General features: G+C 46.6%; 1 protein-coding gene across 4 annotated transcripts in view; it reads left to right on the forward strand.

Moving 5' to 3' along the window:
- Positions 1-649: 649 nt before the first annotated feature.
- Positions 650-20,412, forward strand: part of Dnajc27 (DnaJ heat shock protein family (Hsp40) member C27) — a 54,204-nt gene continuing 34,441 nt past the window's right edge. For 3 of the 4 annotated variants that reach the window (XR_010052060.1, XR_354626.5, XM_039111917.2), the window contains exons 1-5: positions 650-932; positions 3,985-4,067; positions 7,194-7,263; positions 15,756-15,920; positions 16,834-16,956. Coding sequence is in view for 2 of the 4 variants with exons in the window: in XM_039111917.2 (XP_038967845.1) it covers positions 846-932; positions 3,985-4,067; positions 7,194-7,263; positions 15,756-15,920; positions 16,834-16,956 (528 nt within the window). In the remaining 2 variants the exon portion in view is untranslated. The remainder of the gene's footprint in view (positions 933-3,984; positions 4,068-7,193; positions 7,264-15,755; positions 15,921-16,833; positions 16,957-20,412) is intronic. The other variant, NM_206845.2, reaches the window with a different exon arrangement.

Raw genomic sequence — 20,412 nt, forward strand, 5'->3', positions numbered from 1 at the left:
CAACCATCTATAATGGGATCCTTCTTCTGGAGTTTCTGAAGACAGCAACAGTGTACTCACATACATAAGATTTTCTTTTTCTTTTCTTTTTTTCGGAGCCGGGGACCGAACCCAGGGCCTTGCACTTGCTAGGCAAGCGCTCTACCACTGAGCTAAATCCCCAACCCCCATACATAAGATTTTTATACATATAAAATTTATAAAGGTTTTTGTATCTTTATTGGAAACAAGATTGCACAATACTGCCCCACCTGGCCTTGAACTCATAGAGATCCGCCTGCCTCTGCCTCCTGAGTGCCAGGATTAAAGCGTTTGCTTGGAAACCGTCTTTGAGTGACTGGGACATCCGCAGTATCCACTGTGATCCTAAGATCAGTCCTCTGCAGAAATCCCCAGGTCACTGTATTGATGGAAAGGAGGATGGCAGCGAGGCATCCATCGGCAAAGATTCCAGAAAAAAAGCCTTTGGCATGACTGGGCCTTACACTAAATTTCAAAAACTCCCCCTGACAACCACTCTATTTCTGCCATTAAGTGCAGACCAATTCTGGGGCCAGGAAAGGAAACACTAATAGCGCACCAGCAGGACCCCAAGACCCAGTCCTCCTGGGCCCCGCAATGACGTCACGGCGCGCTGTCATCGCGAGACTCCGCTCGCCCTCCGCGGCTCGCCGCTTCCCAACCGCCCGCGTCCGTCCGCGGCCAGGCAGCGGTGGGGATGGCGAGCCGCGGAGCCAGGGTGGTGACGAGCGCAGCGGCTCCGTCATTGGGCGAGGAGGCCTGAGGGACGGGCTGGCTGGGTGCTTAAGGACACCAGAACCCGCGGCCCCAGCAGAGCGAAGGCAATGGAGTCCAACGTGCCGAAGCGGAAGGAGCCCCTCAAGTCCCTCCGCATCAAAGTCATCTCCATGGGCAACGCCGAAGTGGGGAAAGTGAGTACCGCGTGCTGTGAGGGGCAGGACCTCCGCGTGCCAGAGCGACCTACCCATTGGCTAGCAGAGCCACCACTCAACAGCCTGAAGCTCCGCCTCCTCGCTGTCTGCTCAGCATCCTGAGCTCACTGGGGCTTGCGGCCTCCAGAAGAAAACAATCCTGACCTTTTTGACCTTTGGGTTGCTGGCTCTTTGCTGACGTCACTGTTCCTAAGAAGGTGTCTGGGGTGGCCTCTGATCTTTGATTGTATTTTGGAGGTAGTAAGGAGGCCTAGGTTCCAATGTCGGATGATCAGTTTACGTATCAAATCTTTTTTCAGGGAGAGGGTTGGGGAGAGTGGTTGCCAGCCTTGCTGTTTAAAGTGAGGCAGTGAGGCATCCAGATTTAAAGGGATGCTAGATTCTGAAACATGTAGCCCTGATCAGCCTGGGAGCCTATATTCCCATCACCAGAGCATAACAACCCAGTATGTTTCTGGAGACTTGCACTGGCCACCCAGGATCCTGCGTTTTTAATTTCTCATACTGCCACATCCATTTTTCTCGGAGAAGCCTTTAAAAAAAAATCTTTCAGAGTGTTCCATCTGCTGCTTATAAGCTATTAAACTTCCTCTCAGATGGGAAAGGCAGGGTGACTTAAGGCTTTCCCTAAATGAATTTAGATGCGTATTACTCGTTTTCTTCCCTTAATGTGCGGAAACTTGGTTAAGAATTCCCAAGGTCGACAGACAGTGACAGGGAAGGGATCAGAAGAGGAGTCCTTCAGTAAACCAAATGCAGAAGGCCTCTAAAGAGAAAGTGTACATACTATATAAACCAGTGCCCTGCACTAGAAGACGCTCAGCAAATATTTATTGGTGTTTTACTATTTAGCACGCTCCCATTCTACTTAAGTACCTTCGTGTACGTGTTAACAAAACGTTCGCTGAAGATTAACATTTATTGACTACTAACTATTTTCCAACTCTCTTTTAAAAAGCAGAGAGAGTTGGGAGTATAGATCAGTTGGTGCTGTGCAAACATGGAGAGCAGTTTCACATCCAGAACCCCTGAAAAAATCTTTTAATCCCAGTGCTAAGCAAGCACAGATGGTTGGATTCTGGGACCCACTGACCAAGTAACCCAGCCTAATCAGCAAGCCTCGGGTCCCGAGAGACGTTGTCTCAAAAAGAAAGATGGCTAGCCACTGGAGAATGACACCAAGCACTTGATTAAAACTCCCTTCACTACCTAAATTTTGGCTTTCCGTGTAGATAAATGTTGGACAGTTTTGGAAAATGTGCTTAATACATTAAATGAAACTGTAGCCACTGGTTTATTCACTATTATTTTAAAGAAATATGTTTTCAAAATTAACATAGTATGTAAAGAGATACAAGGTCGCTGATGAGTGAGGGTATTAGGTAATTTCAGGTCCAGGTCCGAGGAGACTTTGAAAATTGGCATGGGACTTTGGGGTGCATTGACTGCCAGGGCAAGAAGCTGAATTGAGTTTAGATGAGGGGCACAGAGAACTCTCAAGTTGCCCAGAGAAGGAATAAGCCCTCGGGGCTGAGCTGGTGTGAAAACCCTAACTGTATAAGCCTAGTGGCCTGAGTTCAGCTCCAGAACCCAGGGTAGGAGGAGAGAATCAGATTCCAAAAGCTGCCAGGCTCAATGCGGCCTGAGAGAGCTCAGCAAGTAGAAGCACTTTGGACTCCTGCAGAGGACCAGCATTCGGTTCCCAACAGCTGCCTCAAATTAGATGGCTCAGCATTGCCTGTCTCTCTCTAGGGATTTGATGCCCTCTTCTGTACTCTACTGACACCTGCATCCACAGACATACACATGCACACAGTTAAAATTGAGCTTAAACATTTTAAAGTAAGTCTTCATGTGATAGAATTCACATAGAGTTCACTTATTTCAAAAATACAGTTGATTGATTTTCATTTCATTCACAGAGTTATGAAACCACTACCTTGATCAGTTGTAGAATATTTTCATCATCCCCTGGAGGGAACAAGCCCCAGCAATTAACAGACTCTCCCTAGTTCCCCTAGCCATTAACTCACTTCCTGCCTCTATGGATTTGCCTGTTTGGGCGAGTTCATGTGAATGGAGTCATATACTACGTGACCTTTCACTCCAGACTTCTTTGACTTGTATAAGGCGCACCTTTGCTGTGGTATATATTAATATGTTCTTCACGTGGTAGAGATGTATTCCATCATGTAGATGTCATATATTCATGTGAGTTTTCGCTTTTGGTTATGGGCACTAAAGGTAATTATACTGTAGACTTGAGGTCTTAGGCCCTGAGTCAAATACGACTTTAATATTTTGATCCTTTTTCACTGGCGGAGTCCTGGCTCGATTAACAGAGCTCGATGTAGGCAAGACCAGCTACTGTCATGTCTTGTTAGCTCACTAGGGGCCTGCTGACTTAGGTGATGGCAGGATGTTTGAGTAGAAACCATCCAGCAGATGCTTAGATGTGGGCGTGGGAAGAAGCGAAGGCTAGATATGGGTACTTAAATGGTGTTGAATGTGGAAGGCCGAGAGAGGTCTGCAGGAGACAAGGTCAGAGCGATGGCCGTATAACAGAAAACACATCCACATTTAGTGTGAGGCTAAGAGTTAAGTTTTTTTCTTTAAAATCATCACTTGTGGCCTGGTTGGTGGCACATGACTTTAATCCTAGTACTAGGGAGGCAGAGACATGTTTGAGGCCAGCCTGATCTACATAGCAAGTTCCAGGCTAGCCAGGTCCCTCTTAAAACCGAAGTAAAAACCTCACCTCTTATACTTGTTTCAGGCACATTATAGCTTTTGTTTTCTTCTTGTCTTTTGGGGGTTGTTTTAGTTTTGGGTCAGTCTCATGTGGTTGAGGCTGGCCTTGATCTCTTGATGCTTCTGTTTCTCCAGGCATCCACTGCCACGGTAGCCAGTTGTTGCATTTGGAAACTCTTCCATTTTAACTGGGGTGACTGAGGAGGCCCTAGTGAAGAAATGTGTTGTTTCTAACAGCTTTCCAGAGTGTATTACTAACGTGTGCATCTTGATTTTCTAGAGCTGCATTATAAAACGCTACTGTGAGAAGAGATTTGTGTCTAAATACCTGGCCACCATTGGGATTGACTATGGAGTCACAAAGTAAGTATATTGTTCCTCTGGCCTGTGCATTATACAGCTCTCAGACTGGGTCCTAAGATAGCCTGCATCTCCTTCAGAGCATGGCGTGGGGTACACTGAGGGCTTTGAAGGTAAATCTGAGAAGACAAGACTAAGGGACATTTTCAGGTACGTGGTGCTGTGCTCTCAGCCAGCTGGTGTGTTAGGTGCCTGCCAGGACAGACGTGGTTTTAGGTGTAGCCCGGCAGTGATGAACAGGCCAACACAAAGCCTGACTGGCAGCTGGAGCATCTAGGACAGATGTCTGCATAAGCAAGCCTGACCAGCAAGTGTGGTTTTAGAACTGTGGAACCCAGCATGTAGATCTGAGAAGAGTGAAGTTGGGGATCAGGGGAGATTTGTTTAGAGGTGAATCAGGAGTGGTTGGAGAGAAAGTAGCAAGGGAAGCCCCACTGAGGAGTAGAATCAGGACAAAGAGCTCATTCCTTACAGACTTCTGTGCCTTCGGCCCCTGAGCACCTCTTTATCAGTGAGGACCTTCGTAAGTGACACACGTTAGCGTTTTCTGTGTTGTCTGTGGTGGTTGATTATTTCTGTATGTTTAAGACCCCTGACTTGAGAAAGGGGTCTCTTTTGCTAATGTTATTATTCATTCTTTGAAAGTTTTATGCGTTTGTATAATGCATTTGGACTAATCCACCCACCAGTACCTCCACCTCTGCATGGGTGTGAGGCCATCCACTCTCGGGGCAACCTACTGTGGCCACATCCCCAAAAGAGAGTTACTTTCCTCCCTCAGGAACCATCAACTGCCAACAGCTCCTCCACCAAGGGTGGGACCCCAAGGGTCCTTCATCCATGCTGGGATTTAGACTGGCTTCATCTGGTCTTGTCCAGGTGACCCCGGGGGCTGTGAGTTGATGTGTACAGCAGCCTCGTCATAACTGTCAGCAGCTGACGACTATCTTCCCCCTTGCCAGCTCTTCCATGCTCTCTGTCACCTCTTACCTGGGTTCCCTGAACTGTCTTGGTCAAGGCTGATAGAGAAGATCACCTACAATTAAACATTCCTAGTTATTGATACTTGTCCCTTTGACCAGTTTTTCCTTTCTGGTTAACTACTCCTTACAGAAGCTTCTCTGACCAAAGTTGAGAGCAATACAGGTCTGTGGGTCTAAACATAAATATTGAGAAGTTGGTTTGACAGAATGACTATTAAGCAAAACAACAAAAGTTATTTGTGTCTTCCCAGGCCTCATATATAATCCGAAAGTGGTTGGTTACCTTCATGTCTTAGAGTCTTATTGCTGGGAAGAAACGCTATGACCAAGGCAACTCTTATAAAGGCAAACATTTAATTGGGGCTGGCTTACAGTTTCAGAGGTTTAGTCCATTATTATCATGGTGGGAAGTATGGCAGTGTGCAGGCAGACGTGGCGCTGGAGACGGACCTGAGAGTTCTGCATATGGATCTGCAGGCAGCAGAAGGATGCTGTGTCCTACACTAGGCATATGTAGCTTGAGCATCTGAGACCTCAGAACCCACCGTGACAGTGACATCCCTCCTCTAGCAAGACCACACCTCCTCCAATAAGGCCACACCTCCTAACAGTGCCACTCCTAGGACCAAGCATTCAAACACATGAATCTGTGGGAGCCATTCCTATTCAGACCACCATACCCATAACTGCCATGCCACTGTTACACCAGTGGACGTATCTTGCCAGGCAGATTGGTATTGTAGCAGTAGGTTCCACCACCAGCGGAGATCGTGATCTCTTTTCTCCCCACATCCTGTACACCATCTTGTGGTACATATAACCAGCCAGCAGGGAGGGAATATCCACGTCAGTCACGGTTTATTTCTTTATGTCCTACATCCAAAGTGAGTCCTGTAAAAAGGGATTTGGTATGTTTTCTCCAAGGGCCAGGTACAGTGCTTCTCCCTGGTGACTGCTCAATAAATATTGATATACTTAGAGATGAAAAAATTTATATCAGAATATGAAGGCAATATTCAAGAAGGTAGATAAAATTGGCGAGGTGTATGTATAGCAGAATGTCAGTTGTATAAAGCACAAGGTCGAGTTTACCTATGTCCTAGACTGCGTTAAAGTCGTTCAAATCTATGGTAAAGTAGAACCTAAAAGTTCTATATAAATTCTATCACTGTTTTCAATTGAAAGCAGCAGGAGATGTTTTTGAACACTTTTCTCTAAAGTATGCAGTTTATAACTCTTGAATGAAAGTTACAAAGCTCTTCATTTGAAATCCTCATTTCTTTCTAAGTTTTTCTTTCCTGTTTTCTACTTCAGAGCATAGGAGTTCATCAGTGATGTGGTGGGGCATTCTATCCAAGGCAACTTTGATTACATCTTATTGACAAATGGAAATTGCTATGTAATGCCATAGAATTGCGACTTGTTTGTTTGTTGAGTCAAAGTGAATTGAATTTATTCAATAGGCTATTTTGTGTATTACTAATTTTTTTAAAAATGTGATTATCCCGTGATGAGTATTCTGAAATTCCTTCCCAAGGAAGACACAAAGAATGCTTACCCCTCCTCTCAAGTCTCTATGGCTAACCAAGGCAAGATTCCACCTAGGAAACCGACTAGTTTATTTTGCTTACGTAGGTAAGGGGTCATCTATGGTGTGGGTGTTCCTCTCACAAAAGTTGGCACCAGAAAGTCTTTACTCTGCTGGGATGAGGGCTTCCTCTAAGCTATATAAATGCTACCCCTAACCCTCAGTGGGTTACTCTAGCTCTTCCCCAAGGCCATGTGCAATTAAGGCAGAGTTTCATACAACAGGTGTTGGGGAGCAGGAAGAAACTCAGATGAGGGTCTTATGACCCCGTCCCCATGACAACCTCAGCTGGGGAGGATCCTTTGTAAGTGGGGAACTTGTTGGTTCAGGGTTGTACACTGAAGCATCTGAGGTGGAAGGTGGGTACTCAGGGCTTATGTGTTCCAAACAAGGAGGCGGGGTTTATGATCAGCTTGCTGGCTCCTATTGTAAAGTTTATCTGGAGTTAAGAAGAGGATGAAGAAACCTCTGGAAATGTCACTCCTCTTTCCTTTTGAAATCCATAAATATCAGTACAGAAACACGACCTTTGAGATTGTTTCCATCTGAATCTTTCAGGGTCCAAGTCAGAGACAGAGAAATCAAAGTTAACATCTTTGACATGGCTGGACATCCCTTCTTCTTTGAGGTAAGAAAGGCTTTTTAGGAAATTTAAATCTATAAGCAAACAAAAGCAAAAAAGCTGGGCAGTGGTGAGCACCTTTATCCCAGGAGGCAGAGGCAGAGGCAGAGGCAGAGGCAGAGGCAGAGGCAGAGGCAGAGGCAGATGGAGTTTGAGAACAGCCTGGTCTGCAGAGTAAGTTCTAGCCAGCCAGGGCTACTGAGGAACCCTGTCTCAAAAGACAAAACAAACAAGCAAAAAGAAAACTTTAAGTCCATTTAAAAGCAAAACAAAAATCCTGGGCAGTGGGGATGCACAGCTTTAAGGTAGATCTCTGTGAGCCAGCCTGATCTACAAGGTAAGTTCCAGGACAGCCTGGGCTACACAGAGGCACTGTCTCAAAAAACAAAACAAATAACAACCACCATGGCAGTAAAAATAAACTAAAGGAAAAACCGAAAACCTAAGTCCAACATTGACATTGGAGACAGAGGGGATTAATTGAAGTGACTGGTATTCAGATCATCTGTAAAGTTAGCTCATATTAGTGGCTTGCCTCTGAGTCTCAAGTTAGTGGATATTCCTTGATCACTTAGACTTTCCTGGAATAGAGATGGAAACTTTCATGGCTAATGTTTCAAACATTTTAATGTATCAGCCATTTCCACCGTAAGAGGACGCTGACCTTGTACCTTATACCTCAGCCCAGGGTGTGAGGGGTCAGTGATCACAGTCCTGCATGGGCAGTAGCAGCTCAGCAAGGTCACTCTTTGACAGCAGGGTCTAGTGTGACCTTCCCTGTCACTCCCCAGCCACGCTGCTTCCCAGGAATAAGCCGAAGCAGCCCTGCTAGGTGCATGTTCATCTGTGTGGCAGTCCCCAGACGGGCACGCACTCCCTGTTGGTGACTTTTGCTAGCTTGGCCACTTCACTTTTGTCTGTATTGTCATTATTTCCTTATTCCTATTAGCTCTGGTGTTATGTGGCTCTTTGCTCCGGGTTCTTGAGCTAGAGCCCGAGCTAACAGTTGCAGACCCTTCTGTGCAGCGAGCGCTGTGGTTCTCTCCTCAGCATCGCCTCCTGTGTCCGTCACACTGCATGATGCCTTCATTTTCATTTGGTTCAGTGGACTGGGGTGAGGGCGTTTGCCGTTCGTGTGTTTCACAGCTTCTTGAATCTGTATGCTGTGGATGGCTCTTAGCACTTTTAGACATTCCAGCCATGCTCGCTTTGGAGGCAGGTTCCCCTGTCTCAGATGCTCACCTCACTGGGGCTGCGGCCACCATGCTTCCTGTTCTTCATTACACTTCTCAGCTCCACTGTTCCTATCGATTTCTTTTAGTCCAGTAGGTCCCAAAGTCCCTGTTCATTCATTCATAGTCCTGTGTCCCAGTCCTCCCTCATGTCTCCTCCACCCCAGGTATACACACACACACACACACACACACACACACACACACACACACACACCCCACTCAGATTGGGTGATTTTTGCTGTAATACTGATTTTTAAAAATTACATTATTTATTTATGTGTATATGTGTAGGCACATGTATGCCATGGTGTGTGTGTGTGTGTGTGTGTGTGTGTGTGTGTGCGTGCATGTGTGTGTGTGTCCTTTCACCACGTGGCTCTTTTGGGAATAGGACAGAGTCATCATGCTGGGCAGTGAGCATTGCCTGACTGGCTGCAAGGGTCTCTGCGGTAGTCTCTGACTGCCACAGACAGCAGAGCAACAGTGTGCAGGAGGCGAGGGGCAGTTCAGTTCAGCACGACTCAGTAGCCGGTGTTCAGACTTCGGGAGTCTGACCCTGAGCAGTTTATTTTAGGTATATTTAAGTATAGCACAATGGGTAAAAACCTTTCCTGGTGATAATGAACTCAATCCTGTGTGCACAGTAAAGCCCAGAGTGAGCTGAATGAACTGGGTGTGGCTGCACCAAAATCCTTTGTAAAGTACATGTGACACTTGTTCTGTGATGAGTTCTGTGGAGTGACCAAGGACAAGCTCAGTATGGGTTTGGGGGAGGGTCCTGTGGGGTCTTGGCTGTACAGATGCTACAGAGGTTACCAGACTGTTAGCCAAGCCTACTCCCAGTCTTCTGAATGGATAACAGGTTATACGGCCCTGCCTTTAAAGGTGCAACCCTGTGTGTTTACATTCCAGAGTCCTAGAGCTTATCTGTGAGCACGAGGACCTCCATACCTCCTACAGCTGGTCCCCCCTTCACTGATTTTTCTCCTATCTCCTCCATTCAGCTAGTGATCCGTTCAGTTAGTGATCTCAATCACTAAACTTCTTATCTCCACGGTCACAGTTCACGTTTCTGCAGTCTTGACCAGGGCAGGAGATGCCCCCACCTCTCCCCACATAGGTGTTTGGCTTTTGTTTGTGAGCTGCCTCTTTCCTGTGTCCTTCACTAGTGAGGCTGGGCTTTCCTCAGGCCTTTGTCTGTCCCTCATGGCGTTCTCTAGACACCTAGAGTTGCTTCTCCACATCTTGGCAAAAGAATCCCCAGAACTCGCTAGCATGCCATTCCTCTGGTCCCAAGGACCTTAGCTCGTCTGCCTTAGCTTCTGTCCCTCAGAGGTTTTAGAATTCATACTTTATACGTAATGTCCAGGATTTTACCTGTTCTTACCAAAGAGTACAGGAACGTATGGCTGCTTCCGTCTTTTGAGAGGGACTTTTTAATGGTTGCATAATTTTCTACCTTGTGAATACACTAAGATAGAGAGGTAAAACAACTCCCTTCTGTATGGGAAGCTTATGCCGGGTTTAATCAGTTTCCGAAGCTGAGCCTTTTGTCAGTGAAAAAGGCACAGAGTTCTGGTTGATTTTAAGGCTGACCTAGGTGTTCTGAATATCAGAAATACTAATGTAGATCTTGACTTATACAAAGATCATCTCATTGGAAAGTTAAACGATGTCAGCATACTCCTAAACACAGTGGTCATCTGCCAGTCACGGCTAGCTGTAAGTCAGTTTCTATGCTAGACACTGGAAGCACAGAGTCCCATGTTCTTGTGGAGTGTAAGTATGTTCGAGAAGTATTCCTTAAGCCAGCGGCAAGTGCTGGCTCATTCAATACTATGATTCAGTGTCTCCCAGGGTCAGAAAGTCCTACTGAGGAACATGACATTGGAACTGAGAGGCTGCGGGTATGCTAAGACTTACACAGGGTGGGGTGTGGTAGTGTCTGGAGAACAGGGAGTCATGACAGGTTTGCTGCTTTGTGAGCTAACCCTGTCCAGAGCTAAAGCTTGTGGCTGCCCTCCATTTGTCTGCAGCAGGCTCTGGCCTTGCCTTTGAGGAGAGAGACTAAGTCTTTGTGGGTGTCCCTGTCAGCTGATGTTCACTAAGCTCTAATACATCATTCTAGGTATGTCTGATTGCAGCGTCTCAGCTCCCTGTTCTATATTTGACTCCTATTAATGCAATCTAAAAATACTTTGGGTTTTCAGGAGTTTGTGAAAATAGAAGTATTAATTAAGAGAAACTCCTTAAAGTTACCTCTTCTGCAGTACCTTGTCACAGACATAGTCTGAGCTCTCTTCATGTGTCTTGTAGTTGCTGTCTGTGGTACAAACCTTCCTTTTTGACAAAACCAAAAACACTCTCTTCTTTCTAAACCACAAGCTCACCAAAGTGTGTCCTTGCTCAGCACATATGTTGTGAACACCCACAGACATCCCACAGTCCCCAGCTTCCTCATCCCCTGATGGAACTTCCACTGTTACCAGCCCCCTTGACAGGTTTCCCCAGGGGCTTGCCAGGGGCAGCAGAGCCTCTCTTCCGTTGAAGAACATGCAGTCTCCTTTAGATGCCCTCATAGGAACTTTCTGAGACCTCTGTAGTATTGTATTACATTAGAAGCTGTCTCAGCCTTTGCCCTTCCCTTAGCTTCCTCACTAAACTTCGTTGTGATAAGTCTCCTGCCCATAATCGGAAGCTGCTTCAGAAGACTAGAGTGATGGAGCTGTGGGGTCTACTGAGACATCTGTTTTGACCTTTTCTTTTTACAGGTAGGGAAACTAAGGCTGGGGTAATAAAACAACGTACCCAAGACCATGTAGGTAGCTAGTCCTGAGCTTAAACCTGAGTTTGAGCAGTAGCTGTTGAGCTTGCTTTAATCTATCTCTCTCTCTCTCTCTCTCTCTCTCACACACACACACACACACACACACACACACACACATACACTCACACTCACACTCATACACACACTCACACATACACTCACACACACTCACACACACATATACACTCACACACACACTCACACACACATGCACACACATACAGACACACACACATAGAGCCTCCCCTCACTCACATACACACACACACACACACACACACATACAGACATACTCATTCATGCACTCACACACAGACACACACACACATAGATCCCCCCCTCTTACACACACACTCTCATACACTCATGCATTTTCTGGAGACATGACCCGCAGTGAAAGTCTCCTCCCCCTTAGCCTCTGCTCTTGTCCTCTGTAGACATCTATATGTTCAGCCACTCAGTGAATCAGTGAATGTCCATTGGCCTCATGGGTGACCAGGAATAGATATATCCAGGTGCCTTGACCTTAGTGTGGAACACAGCTGATGCAAATGCTGCCAGCTGTGCAAATGGCAGCAGGTGACAGGAGTGTGCTACACGTGCAAACAGTAGCCAAGCATGATGGTGCATGTGGTAATCCCAATACTTGGATGTGGAGTCAGGAGGATCAGGAGTACAAGTCATCATCAGCTAAAATGGAGTCTTTGAGGCTAGTCTGGGCCACAACAGACCCTATGTCCAAAACAAACAAAAACAAAAATAGAGGATGTGGGGGTGGGGTGTGTAAGGTGAGGTGGGAGTAGAGGAGAAAAGAAATAGAGACAAGTGTAACAGCTGTGGTGGTTTGGAGGCCAAAGAGTTTACCCTCTGTTCTGTTCTGGAAGGTAAGATGGTGAGAAATGGAACAGGAGAAACCACATATAAAATACAACATTATACTCAAAAGATTAAAGACAAGAACTCCAAACGGGGGACTGGGGGCACAGCTCAGCAGTTAGAGCATTTGCTGCCCTTGGAGCAGGCCAGGTGTGACTCTCAGCCCACATTAAGTGGCTCACAACCTCCTAGCTCCAGAGGATCCAACACCCTCTTCTGACCTCCATGGTCACCCATACCTTTGTGTGCTCTCTCTCTCTCTCTCTCTCTCTCTCTCTCTCTCTCTCTCTCTCTCACACACACACACACACACACACACACACACACACACACACACACATACACACACACAAATATTTTAAAATTTTAAGTCTTTTTTTTTTTTCTTAAGAAGCAGCTCTGGCATGCACCTTTAATTCCACTGCTCTGTTTTTTTCTTTTCTTTTTTTTTTCGGAGCTGGGGACCGAACCCAGGGCCTTGTGCTTGCTAGGCAAGCGCTCTACCACTGAGCTAAATCCCCAACCCAATTCCACTGCTCTGAAGGCAGAAGAAAGTAACTCCCTTTTAAGTTTGAGGCCAGACTGATGCATGGTGGATATCAAAACAGCCAAGGTTATATAGCGAAACACTGTCATGAGCCTGCACCCACCCCCTCCCAAGAAAACAAAACAAACCCAGCCTTATAACCCTGTTCAAATGAGATTGAGCTTCAGAGGACTTGGGGTGGGGAAACAACTAGGGGATTTTGGGCCAAGGCTGTGAAAAGATAAGTTACAATGTGTCATGGTGCTGGGAAGACAACAGGGAGGATGACAGCAGTGTGGTGAAGGTAGTGTTGCACGGTGGCTGCTGACAGGAGAGCGGACAGCCCAGCTGGCCCAGAGACCACAGTGCTGCTTCATCCTGACTTCCCCTATTACGAAGGCTCCTGTGGTTCAGGTAAGTCTGGGGCTGCCTAGCAGAACGGAGGTCCAGAAACTGAAGGGAGCAGACTGATCTTGAAGATTGTTACAGCTGAACCTATGCACATGGTTGATGGCGCTGAACTGTAAAGAAAGCCAGGAAGAAAGGAAGAGGGCCCAGGATAGCATTTGGAGAGGATTGGTATTTGACAAAGCAGAGAAAAGGAGTTAGTAGAAGATAATTTATATGTATTTTATTACATGTATAATATATATAAATATATTAATATTTTCTATGCTCTCATGTACGTCTGTGTACCTGGTGCCCTTGGACGTCAGAAGAGTGTTGAATCCCCTAGAATTGGAGTTAAGCACATTGTAGGCCACATGTGGGGGGTGGGAATCAAACCTGTGTCCTCTGCAAGAACAACAGGTGCTCTTACCCACCGAGCTATCTCCTAAACTCTGGTGGAAGAGAATTTAAGAGGCTAGGAGGATGGCTCACTGGGTAAAGTGCTTGTTGCACAAGTATGAGGACCTAACTTTGGATCATCAGTACCTACATAAAGTCAGCTGTGGTAGTACACACCTGTAACCCCAGGGCTGTCCAGGCCCAGGGGCTCCCTGACTATCCATGAATAGCAATCTGCAGGTTCAGTGAGAGCGTTTGTCTACAAAATACTGTGCAGAGTCAGAGGAGGGCACCTGATATCAACCTCTGGCCTCCACATGCACACAGGCAGTGAACGACCTGCACATGCAAGTGTGCCTGCATATATGTACACACAAAGACAGATGTGGAGGGAGGGAGGGATGGGTGGATGGATGGATAGACAAATAGGATAAACACACCTGGAAGATATGATGTGGGAGCCAAGGCCTCAAAGCTCTGGCATAGTAGGGAGAGTCACCAGCTGCCAAGAAGGGCAGGGACTACCCTTTGAGGAGAGAGATTATTAATCATTATCCTAGTCAGTGTTCTGTTGCTATGAAGGGACACTGTGACCACAGCAACTCTTACAAAGGGAAGCACTGAACTGGGGCATACCTACATGGCATATCAACATGGCAGGAAACATGGCAGCATGCAGGCAGATGTGGTACTGGAGGAGCTGAGAGTTCTCATCCACAGGCATCAGGAAGAAAAGAACAGCTAGTGTGTCTGGTCCCTTGAAACCTCAAAGGCTACCCTCAATGACACAGTTACTCCAATGAGACCACACCCACTTCAGCAAGGCCACACCTCCTAATCCTTCCCAAGTAGTGTCACTCCCTGATGATCAAGCATTCAGATACATGAGCCTATGGGGGCCATTCTCAGTCAAACCACACAGCCATCTTCTGCTTCTGTTGTTTCTTACTGTGGTGGACTGCTTCTTAGATTTCTGTAATTTGTGATAGAACCTTATATTCTTGGTCAAGGTTTTTGTCAGCTTATACTTTCATGCCCAGTATGAAAGATAAATGCCGGGGTTGGGGATTTAGCTCAGAGGGGTTGGGGATTTAGCTCAGTGGTAGAGCGCTTGCCTAGCAAGTGCAAGGTCCTGGGTTCGGTCCTCAGCTCCGGGGGAAAAAAAAAAGATAAATGTTTCCCTCCCCCTCCTCCATAGGGTTTTATTATATAGGTCAGATTTGCTTCAGACTTACTATGTAGCCAGGGTGGCCTCAGACTCACTGTGCAGTCTAAGCTTGCCATAAACTCACAATCCTTTCTCAGCCTCTGAATGCTGCTGTAGCAGACATTGCCACCATCCCCTGCTTCTTCACTTCTGAATACTTAGCTGGAGTGAGTCTGAGTGCATGGGGACCTCGTGAAAAGAACATAAAGCTATGTTCTCTGCCAAGGTTCCGACTAGAATTCCTGCCCACCCAGCTTCTCGCTGCCTCTGCCTGCTGAGTTCACCCTGCACTTCTGTCAACTCTTCTGAGAGGTGCAGCCATGTGCCAGAGGGAAATGGCCATTTCTGATGAATTGTGTGAAGACAGTCAGAGTGCAGAGAGGAAAGGGAGAGGAAGCTGTTGTATTGTGTTCAGGCGCTGTGCTGAGTGTGTTGCCTTCATGATCTCCCCTGGTGCAGCCACTGTACAGTGTCCTTTTACAGATGAGGAAGTGCATGAAGGTCCTGTGGTCAGACCGTGGTCACACCTCTGGTCGTGTGGACCTAGAGCTGCCTGCCTTCTCAGCTGTGCTCCTTGCCATCTGATTGCACTGGCTCTGGGGTTGGGGGCTGAAAACTGACGTTCAGCCCTGGAACAGTCTGGGAAACCCTGCTTAGGATGCTGGTTAACCGGCTGTGATGTGTGGTGGCAGCTGCCATCCACAGTCATGTCGTTCTGCTTGAAGCTCCTTCTGACTGTTCACCTGCCTTCCCGACACGGTTTTTACATGACTGTGTTTCTAAGTCTGCCTACAGCTAGAGAGTGCTGCCTCTGAGGAGCCAAGCCCTGTTTCCTCCTCAATATTCTCCTGACCTACAGATCCGTTTGTTTCATTTTTGATTTTATATAAAGTCCTCTCGGAGGCAGTAAATACTGAGGTACAATAATGAGTACTTCAAATATAAAAAACGACCCAATTTGTTCATTAGTAACTGTGAGGTGCATCCTTACAATGATCACAGCGCCAACTCCTCTTGCCTCTGTTCTTCCATCCGCAGGTCCGAAATGAATTCTACAAGGACACACAAGGTGTGATACTGGTCTATGACGTTGGGCAGAAAGACTCATTTGACGCCCTTGATTCATGGCTGGCAGAAATGAAGCAAGAGCTTGGGCCTCATGGGAACATGGAGAATATTGTCTTTGTTGTATGTGCCAACAAGGTAACTGCTTTGAATTGGTTTGTTAACAGAGTTGTGCTTTTGAGGACATGAAAAGGAAAGAGCTGGGTATGTGGCTTAGCCAAAAATTCCAGGACTCAGGAGACAAAAGCAGGAGGCCTCTGAGTTTGAGGCCAGCCTGAGCTATCTAGAGTTCCAGGCCAACATGGCTGGTTTCCTGTCTTCAGTCTTCAAATACACACACACACACACACACACACACACACACACACACACACACACACACACACAGAATGGGGGCGTGTTATTTTTAACATAGAAATCAGTAGCCTTAGCCAGGCACAGGCCTTCAGTCCCAGCATTCGGGAATCAGAGGCAGGATTTCTGAGTTCAAGGCTAGCCTGGTCTACAGAGTGAGTTCCAGGCCGGCCTGAGCTACATCTCTAAATAAATAAATAAATAAATAAATAAATAAATAAATAAATAGTAGCCTTTGAAAACATGTCTCTGAGACAAAACCCACAAAAACCTGGCCTAACTGGATTTTTGTTCATTTTTCTCTTGGGTTCAGCTTGAGGAAACAGTCTAGGGAGTAAACAGGAAAAGCTTAATATTTGTACCTTGACTCGGTGGGAGGGGTAGTTCATGGCAGACAGCAGACCTCAGGATGGCCTCAAACTCAGAGGCCTCCTGCTTTTGTCTCCTGAGTCCTGGCCTCTTGAGTAGGACATGTAGTGATGCAACTTTCACAAAGCACACAGCTGCTGCTTTCCCATGGGAGGAAGTGGAAGTGTGGTCTGAATTAGATGGAGAACCCGTCATTGGGCTTTGTTGTTTGGTCCTATTTAGCCTGAGTTTTATACGGAGCTCTGAGGCTCAGGATAAAGACCTCACTGGGCCTGGTGTAGTGGGACAAGGTGGATCCCTTCTCTGTCCCCTCCTGACTTTATTTCAGATTGACTGCTCTAAACACCGCTGCATTGATGAAAGTGAGGGGCGTCTCTGGGCTGAAAGCAGAGGGTTCCTGTACTTTGAAACATCAGCACAGACTGGAGAGGGGATCAACGAGATGTTCCAGGTAATCAGACGCCATTCTAGGGTTCATGTCAGCCAGCGGGGCAGGTCAGGTAAGGTTCTGAGAAGAAGCAAAACAGGAATGGGTGAGGTGGAGGGACAGAGAATCTGAGCGATCTGTTGAAGGGCAGACCCGGTTTATCATCTTAGTCACCTGCTGTCTCAGATACTGTCCTCATCACTGTCAGAAACACCTGAGGAGAGCAACTTAAGGAAGGCAAGGGGCTTAGATACAGCTGAAGAGGACAGGCCACTGTGGCTGGGAAGTTATGGTGACAGGAGGTTGAAGCAGACACACTGAGGAAACAGAGAAAGGTGAGCACTGACTGGAGCTCTGCTTGCTTGATTTCTATTCAGTCCAGGACTCCATCCCATGGACGGTGCTCTCATGGTTTGGGTGAGCTTTCCTAGCCCAATGTAGAAAAGCCCTCAGACTTTCCCCCGTGATTCTAAATCCCATCAAGTAGACACTCACAGTGAATTTCACACCTGGGGAAATTCTTCAAGGTGCTTCGGACCTCTCGAAGCCTCATGTTACCATGGACCCTAGGGATATTTAACTTTTATTTTGTTTGAAATAAGGTCTCACTATGTTGCCTTGACTGTCCTAGAACTTGCTATACAAACTGGGCTGGCCTCAAACTCAAAAAGATTCGCCTGCTTCTGTCTCATGAGTGCTGGGCTCAAAAGCATATGCCACCACATCTGACTAGACCCTTGAAATCTGTGTCTTGAAGAAACACTCCAGGTGTTGGTGGTGGTCATCAGTGTTAACAAATCACTGTGCTTCGCTGAGTTGAAAACCAGATTTCAAAACCATCTTTGGATAATGGTGGTACATTCATATGAAGCCTTACTGTGGCAAGTTGACTCGCAGAGCAGCTCCCAACTCGATTGTTTAGAGAATAGGAGGCCATCATTGCAGAATCTAACTGGTCACATGTAAAAATCCAAAGGCAGTAGAAGGATGTGCTCACATGCTAGCCTGAGTAGATGATGCTTTCTTGTTAGCCTGTGTATGTGTGTATACATACATGTTTAGGTGTCCTCTCAGGTGTGTAGAGAGGTCAAGTGTCTCTCTTGCTTTCCACCTTTTGAGCTGGGGGGTCTCTTGGTGAACTGGAGCTCACATCTAGACTGGCAACGAGACAGTCACCAGGATCCACCTGTCTGCCGCTTCCCCACTTTAGCTCTGCGGCTATGGGCACTGACCCTGCTCCTGGCTCTGTAGCACCAGTTGTCACTTTTAAAAACCTACTTTTTAAAAGCTACTTAGAACAGTAAGTAATAAAGTCAGGGTCTGAGTATAGGTCCCTTTAGAAGGTGTCTTAGTTAGGGTTTCTATTGCTGTGGTGGAACAGCATCACCAAGAAGCAACTTGGGGAGGAAAGGGTTTATTTGACTCAGGACAGGAGCTCAAGCAGGGCAGGATGCGTGAGGCAGGAGCTGGTGCAGAGGCCTTGGAGGGCTGCTGCTCACTGCCTTTCTTACCAAGGACCACCAACCCAGGGACGGCTTCACCCACGATGGACTGGGCCCTCCCCCATGGTTCATTAATTAAGAAAGTCCCCTCCAGCTGGGTCTCATGGAGGTGTTTCCTCAACTGACCTCAACTTTCTCTGTGATGTCTCCAGCTTGGGTCAAGTTGACACATGAAGCTAGCCAGTATAGAAGTGGGGGTGTGAGTAAACTGTTTTTCTTCTTGTGAGTATATCTGACATTTGGGGAATTTTTAGCTTTTCAGATACTGTAGTTATTCTGCAGAGTCAGTCTTAATTGCTGTGTGGGATTGTATTGATTCTTTCTCACAAGAGGCCACTTCTGCAAGACAGGTGCATGCTTGGCTGGCAGGATTTGCTATGCTTCCTCTTCTTTTTTTTTTTTTGGTTCTTTTTTTCGGAGCTGGGGACCGAACCCAGGGCCTTGCGCTTCCTAGGTAAGCGCTCTACCACTGAGCTAAATCCCCAGCCCCTTCCTCTTCATTTGAGCACACTGGGCCTCACGTTCACCATGTGTGTGGTGCGCAACCATGCAAGTAACACTTGACAGCTCCAGATGTTCACATACCTCACCTTGAGATGTGTGACAGTGTGCGCTGGGTATTGTTTTTGTTTTATGTACAAGAGCATCTCAGTGAGTGCATGGAGTAACTGTGAGAGACAACACTTCTCTTTCCTTCTGGTTGAGTACTTTAACTACATAGTCAGAGATCATTTGATTCACATACACAATGCTTCACTGTGCAAATCAGAATAGCTGGCATCTCCTTAGGGTAAACTCCATTCTCCTCTGGCCTCACTCATACGCTAATTTATCTGTCTGTATTTACCTTTCCCCATTTTTGCTGCTTTGGGGCATCTGTCTTTATCTCTGGTTCGCAGGCCATGCTGAGGGTCTCTATATATATTCTACCTGGGATTTGTTCATTTTCTGAGATCGCCTGGTGCCCATGGAATCCAGAAGAGAGTTTTGAGTCCTCTGGAGCTGGAGTTACAGTTTGTTGTGAGCCACCATGTGGGTGCTGGGAGTCAAACACAAGTCCTCTGCAAGAGCAACACTTGCACTTAACTCCTCCAGCCCCCACACCAAGAGAATAGGTATTTTTTCATCAAATATGGGAAGCCTTGCTGTATTTGCTTTGGCTTTGGTGTGTGTGCATGTGTATATGTAATGCCAGAAGACAATGTTGGGGTCATTCCTGAGGTGCTACCCCTTGTATTTTTGAGTCGGAGTCTGCCACTGGCCTGGAGATCATGAATTCACCTGGGCTGACTGACCAGCAAGCCCCTGGATACCACCTGCCTCTCATTCCTTAGTGCTGGGTTACAAGCCCACATTACTGTGCCCAGCATCTTCAGACACCAGTACAGGGCATCGGATCCCATTACAGATGGTTGTGAGCCACCATGTGGCTGCTGGGAATTGAACTCAGGACCTTTGGAAGAGTAGTCAGTGTTCTTAAGCTCTGTGCCATCTCTCCAGCCCTGTGCCCAACATTTTTAAAAAGGAGATTAAACTGAGGGCCTCATGTTGTACAGCAAGTGAGCTGTCTCTCCAGCCCATTTTTACAAAGATTTATTTTTTAATTTTTTTGTATATGAGCATTCGCCTATCTGTCTGTGTACTGTGTGCTTGCCTCATACCCACAGAGGCCAGAAGAGGGTGTTGGAGCCCCTGGAGCTGGAGTTTCAGGCTGCTATAAGCTGCCATTGGGTACTGGGAAACTGAGCCCAGGTCCTTTTCAAGAACAATGAGTACTTTTAATGCTAAGCCATCTCTCCAGCACTCAAATAAGGTATTTTTTAAAGATACATATTTTTGTTGTATTTTTCTTTACCTTCTTTCAGCATTTCTGAAGAATAGCTAGTTGTTTTGAAACCTATTAAGTCCAGCATTTGAACCAGTTCAGATTCAGGTCCTACTGAGTGCTTTCCCCTGACATTGGTCATGTTTTCTTGTT

This window comes from Rattus norvegicus, chromosome 6 (assembly GCF_036323735.1).
Source record: "Rattus norvegicus strain BN/NHsdMcwi chromosome 6, GRCr8, whole genome shotgun sequence".
NCBI lineage: Eukaryota > Metazoa > Chordata > Mammalia > Rodentia > Muridae > Rattus > Rattus norvegicus.